The 6,621-nt window shown below is 38.9% G+C and overlaps 1 protein-coding gene across 3 annotated transcripts in view; it reads right to left on the bottom strand.

Moving 5' to 3' along the window:
* Positions 1–1,213: 1,213 nt before the first annotated feature.
* The window catches only part of THSD7B (thrombospondin type 1 domain containing 7B), a 907,474-nt gene continuing 902,066 nt past the window's right edge, over positions 1,214–6,621 (bottom strand). For all 3 annotated transcript variants that reach the window (XM_065525431.1, XM_074008583.1, XM_074008582.1), the window contains one exon: positions 1,214–2,411. In XM_065525431.1, coding sequence (XP_065381503.1) covers positions 2,330–2,411 — 82 coding nt within the window. In that variant the 3' untranslated portion in view covers positions 1,214–2,329. The remainder of the gene's footprint in view (positions 2,412–6,621) is intronic.

The following is a 6,621-nucleotide window of genomic DNA, read 5'->3' as shown; positions in this document are numbered from 1 at the left end:
TAGACTTCATTTATGAACTTTTGAATTGTGTATCAGTTTATGGGATATACGTAGTTTTTTTACTTATATTATTTTACTTGGCTTTCCTCCTGAGGAGTAATCACCCCAAATCTTTGGATCTGTCTGGCATAATTTTCAAGTAAAGTAAAAGTCAGAAGGCATCACATTGCATTCAACAGTGTAACTCTGAGCACTGCCTAACCGATGGTAGATGTTTATATATATATGATTTGCTTAAATGAATGAAAGACATATGTAGTGATTATGATATTTGGGAACTGGATGTAACTGAAATAATATTTCAGGCATGTATTATTGGAAAAGCAATTTTATTCAAGCCATGAGTACTAAAAATCTAATATTATCGACACAAATTAAATATATGGATAATTGTTGAATCTGTAATGAATGAAAAACTTGAATGACCTAAGGGTTCCAACTCTGAATATACAATACTCATTGTGGATAATTTTTATTGTACTTTTGATATATAGTGAATATTAAGCATTTTACATTTATTATTAGTGTCTGAATTTAGAGGAACATAATTTTATTATCTTCATTTTGTGGGTCAAACAACTGAGGCACAGAAAAGTTATATGCCTGGTCCAGGATCACACAGGCAATAAACGGCCTAGCCATGGTCTGATCTCCAAAGCAGCCTTTCTTAAACTACTAAGAAGGCTATTGATGATTTAGCTAAAGTGAACTTTTGAAAGTACAATTCTGGGAATTGTTTCATCAATTATACTAGTAAAATAAAATATTCCCTTTTTGCTTTCTTTTTTATTTTAAAATTATGGTATCAGTGGACACAATTAGCTAGCTGGAGGGCTCACCTAGATGTTAAATGGTTAGTAGAGGTCACAGTGTAAATGAAAACATCCTGTAATCTGGTCGTTTGTCAGATTTGTAACATTTCAATTTTCTTCCTTCTCTCACATCATTTATATATCAGTGTTTGCATGATTACAGCGGCTTTTTCTAATATTATTTCAGCTCTAACTGTTCCCTAAAAGCTACTCTATGTCATTGTGACTGGCGCTGGTTCCTAGTATGCCTGATAGTGTGGAGGGGTAAGATTCCTTTTTTTTTTTCTGTCAGCGATAGCAGCTGTCAAGTCCTAAAACACTGAAAAACTGATATTAATACTGTTTTTGTCAAAGCAAGGGCAAGGCACTTCAGAAGTGAATAAATCTAGAACGGCCAACACTGCAGTCTCTTGAGCAGTTTATTTGTTATAAATACAAGTCAATACCACAAGATGGCACCTTTTTACTTTCAACACCTATGATTACAAACAATTATCTTCATAAAATGGTCTCAGCTTTTTAATGTGTTGTTTTAGATATTATTGAAACCTTATAAAAGCAAGACTTTCTACAAACAGGATTGGTGTTTGATGTATATTAAATGAGGTCAGATAATTAAATTTGAAAAAAGAATTTATAAATATTCAGATAAGAAAATTGAAATTACAAAAGCAGAGTTTGTCATCATTAAACTGAATTACAACTGTGTGTGGTTAATGCTATATCTACATGGATAAGTTTTTGTTAAAATACAGTTTTAGTAATCAAATAATCTACCTCATTCTCCAATTTGACCACATATTTCATTTGTACACTCTAACATTCAGTACACATTCCCTGCAGAAATGACCTAGCTTTCATCTAGTCCAGCAATTAACACACACTCTGCTATTTTCAGTAGCTGCAAACCATGAAGTGCCATCATCCCCTGGCTACAAAACAAAATACAATATTTAAAGGTTAAAAACTCAGAGAATTTCTGAAATGGTAATCCATTCTCTCTGTGTTCATGAAAATAGGCAATCCAATTTGAAAGTCTTTAAACCAATGTAAACTTTAGAAAACTCAGTGTTGATGTATGGGAAGAATAAAGACTTTGCACTAATATAGTGCGTAACAATGCAGTGTCAGACTCGTCATTTACAGTAAATGCCTTGATTGGACTTTCCTCTGGATTGTCATTATGCTGCTGAAGATCAAGTTTACTCAAGTCTGTGGGAATTCCATCATGTTTTCTTCCTCCCAGTTCCAAACAGGAAGAGAAGGGTTTTCAGGTCCCTTGGGAAAACCAAAAAATAAAATACTCACACCCACAAACAACTTGAAAACAAAATGGCAGACCTAATAATCCTTGACTCCATGTCCAAATGAAGTTGAGGCAATATTACTTTTGCAATATTTGTATTCTGCCCAATATATCACATCATGAGATTCCTCAAAAAACTGAGAAGTCTGAGAGCTCCAAAAGAGAAAGCGGTTAAGGCAGTTGATGTCTACATTTGGATTTCTTTTTCAGGTTACATGTCTAAGTCTCCATCGTAGGCTAAGGTCAGAGGCTTCTGTTGGGGAGGTGTGCTTTGATGTGGTTTTGGCTTCTTGCTGCAAAGGGAAAAAAAATTCCTCAGATAAAGTAAGTTCATAGAGCTCTGTTTCATCTGCCAAAGACAATTTTGAGGTATAGAAATTCAAGCAGTAAAAATGACAAAGAGATTCATTTCTCTACATGTGCGAGTTTCCTTTTGTGAATATTGAATGCTTTCACTCTCCGTGAAGGAGAAGCCATCATTTTACACAATCTTAAAACTGGTTTAGTGGAATGGAGGAACTTAGCAGAAGGGCTGTTTCCGTTTTTATATTCTTGTTGATATACAACAACGGGAATGTCTTTTCTCACTAATTTTTAAGCTTTTGTGACCTTCACATCACAGATGCTCAACATCATAAGCAGCTGGAGCAGCCAGGCCTCACCCTGCTGGTCTTGTTTTTCAGTAAACACACTTCTGCTCTGACCTGGAACCTGACATTTAGCTGCCAAGATGCCAGAGTGTGTCAGGAAAATTTAACCAATTCTACTCCGTGCAAAGCCATTCTCACCTGGTCTCTGCTTTACCTGAAGTCCACAACTTTGCCAGGTCAGAGAAGGCTGTTTTTCCTTCTCATGGAGAGAAAACATGTTGAACAACATCCCCAAATCATACAGCGATGCCCCAGATGTGGGGCAAAACACCCTGCAGTACATTCCTTGTTTCTTAGTACGGGAAAATCTTAACTTGTATTTACAAATGCTTGTAACCTTTAATTCTGCCACTTAACTTCTCTCACCGCCACACTTACCCTCCCTCCTCAAGGGCTTTGCTTTGCCCGGCCTACACAGCCTGACTTCACCTCTCTCCCTGTCTCCAACCTTCCATGCTTTTATTTTATATTAGCATCTATTGCTTATTGGATGCATACTAAGTGCCAAGATCTGTGCTGAACATTTTACACAAAATCTCTCAAAACATCCCAGAACAACCCTGCAAGGGAGGCATTCGAATTATTGCTACTTTACACAGAAGGACCACCGATGTTGTTTACATTCCCTCAGGTCACTGAGTGAGTGGCAGAGCCTGCATTCTAAGCAAATCTAACACACGTTAACCTTTTCACCACACTCTCCATATATCTATACATTTGGCACTTGGTAGAAATTCATTTGGCACTTGGTAGAAATGACATTTTTTGGTCTACACCTATGAATTAATTTTTGTATTCCGAGTGAATCTAACTTAAAAACAAAGATTTTAATCTATACAATTCAGTGGCATGTGGCACAGTCACAGCGTGGGTGCCATCACCATTATCTAGCTCCAGAACCTTTTCATCGTGCCAAAAGGCAACTCTGCACTCTTCCAAGCAGTCTCTCCCCCATTTGCCCCCGCTCTCAGCCCCTGGCAACCATTCGTCAATTAACTTTCTGCCCGGATAGATTTTGATATCTTAAATGGAATCATGCTGTATGTGGCCTATTGTGTCTGGCTTCTTACACTTAATGGCTAAAATGGTGAATTTTATGTTATGTGAATTTTACTGCAACAAAAAATATTTGATAAAATTAAAATGGTTGTAGGGAGAAACTCCTAGTTAAAAATGCTCAAGTTTTAATTTAAGGAGTAAAATTAATTTTTAGATTGATGTTTGAAGCAAATGATACAAGTTAAAGAAATAAATTAAAAATGGTTTTGGCAGAACCCCTAAAAGGAACTGCAGATTCTCCTGGTGCCCCCCACTCTGGCACCTGGCATGCTGCGGGTGCTCATTGAGAATGTGCTGAGTGCTGGGCGGAGATGGCTGCAGGCAAGCAACTTCCAACCAGAGAAGCTGCGGAGATGCAAAAACATGATTCAGAATTTTCTCCAGAGGGAGCTTCAGCCTTCAATTTCCTGCTTTCCAGGTCCTCTCCAATTTTCAAAAAGGGCATTGCTTAATTATCTGAATAACATCCAATTTAACTTTATCTATACTAAATATGTTCCAGTGACTCTAATTATACTGATGGGCTCAGGCTCTGGCATGAACCCCGCTTGACATGGAGTCCTGGGTATCCCATTCCATGGCATTTTAAGGTGCTAAGAAATCACACACACACCAGAGGTTGAGGCAATCTGAAAGTGACAGCCTGTAAATCTACCCTGACGGTGGTGGTGGTGACGGGGTGGGTTGTCTTAATGGTAAAAAAGAGTACATGGAAGTTCATCTGAAATTACAGCAGGAGTCTTCTCCCTCCCACCTCTCTTGGCTTTCTTTTTTGTGTGGGAAGGGTGCAAAGAAGAAGAGAGGGCTAAGAAATGTAGTTGCTTCCAAAACAGAGATTTTGGCGGTCTACCCTTAATTGGCATTTGCTAAAGGCCACTGGGCAAGGATAAATTAGAGAATCCTAAACACTGGGGAGTTGAGAATGCAAAGCCAGGAGAAAGGCTAGAGGTGGTCATATCTCTATAAAGAGACAATACTATCTCCGGGGAGACACATCAACTTGGCCAGTCTGTATGATCTAGGCTTGGAATATTCGATTCCAAATTTACACAAATATGTTCATACCACTTACCATGTTTGGAATCATGGACTCTGTGGCCACCTCTGGCGAGAAGAGGGGGCTACTAATAGGTAGGCCTTGGACCTCTGTGGGCCATGTGGTATGCTGGGGTTCATTGGGATTAGGACCTCATTTATCATGCATCTTTTCATATTGTGCAACCACCCCCCAATTGCCAGATACCAAAATCGCAATTATGAATACATGAGATCTGAGAAGTTTTATGGCTTAGAATAGATCAGCCTCCTCTCAAATATTAATCTCTGGACCACTGAATATGGTAGCACTTCGCCAAATAGCGGCTTTGCAAGGCTTTCTGGCTAGTAAAAAAGAACCTCAGCAGGAGGAGCTGAGGGGCAAGACTGCACTCAGCAAGGCCAACATTGAGGAGGCCAGCAAGTAGGAGCCTTGTCTTCAGAGCCTCTGGCTTGCTTTCCTTTCTCCCTACAGTATCCATATTTTTCCTTTAGAAGTAAGTTTATTTCTTTTTTTTTTTCTCCTCCACTCTGGTTTCAGAAAAGGTATGATCACCTCCCTCACTCACTAAATCAGGACCCATAAATGCCTGGCACATCATAGGCCACCAACACCACCAGTCATCCTGTGCCCAGGTGGACATCTCTAATCCATCACTCTATTCTCTCCTGTTGAGCTGAGGTGTAGCCTCATCATTCTTCCTAACGGAGCACTCTTGACAGCCATAGCCACTTTTAGAGTTGGCACAAAGCACAAAACCATTTTGCAATCCTAGCTGTGAAAGATCACTGGCAGACACATTTTAAAGTGACCTCTTTTAGGGTCATTTGCATTTTAGCAAAGGATAAAAATTCATTAAGCCAGAAAAGTGAGCTCATTGTGGACTGACAAGCCAGCCTCTGGCACTTCTCAGCAAAGACTCATTCTCAAGCCAGGAGAGATTAACTAGTTTGATGAAAGCAGCAAACCATATTTTGTTTTGGCAGCCACTTGTGAGAGACAAGCCTATGGAGATGCAAGTACCACTCTCAAATTTGGGAAGAATGAGAGTGTATTACAGAACTATGCTGGGCAAGGCAGACTGGACATTATTATCTGGTGTAACTTCCAGGTGCTACATCTAGGTTAACAGAAAGTTCATCCAGTGGTCATCCCCATTAAATTGCTTCATGGATATTTACTGCCAGGGGAGAAGGGGCATCAATAATATTTCTGAAACTCCAAACACTAATGGTAGATGTTCAAAGGCTAGTATTAGAAAGAAGTAGTCTTTAGAAGACTATTTTTTGACATTTTCTCAGAAGCATTTTCAAGTTTTATTATAAATTGCTTTCATCTGAAGTATACACCAAAGACCTGGCATATTTTAGCAGTTCTCTTGTCCTAAGGCTTCTGTTTTTGGCAAAAACATAAAATCTCTAAAACTGTCATCCTCTAACTCTTCTGCAATCCATTTAATAGAATTAGATGCTGGGAAAATATCTATTTGGGTTTCTTTGGCGGCTCATATGTAACCGTAAATGGTACATGTTTTTATATCAATAGGTCTGTACCAGGTCTACAGCTTACTTTACCTGTGAAACAAGGAGCCTCTAAGAAATGTGGAAGCTATAGACATTTTGTTGAGTCTAAGGAGTTTTGGGCATCACTCAAGAGAAAGAAATCACAAAGATTCAAAGGCCAGTAGAAAGAGTGTGCGCTCTAGGGATAGGCAAACCTGGGGTTGATTCTACCATGCTGCTGACCTCAGAAAAGTTA

This window comes from Macaca fascicularis, chromosome 12, assembly GCF_037993035.2.
Source record: "Macaca fascicularis isolate 582-1 chromosome 12, T2T-MFA8v1.1".
Classification (NCBI taxonomy): domain Eukaryota; kingdom Metazoa; phylum Chordata; class Mammalia; order Primates; family Cercopithecidae; genus Macaca; species Macaca fascicularis.
Note: the sequence above shows the minus strand (reverse complement) of the source record. Positions and strands in the feature narration are given on the sequence as shown.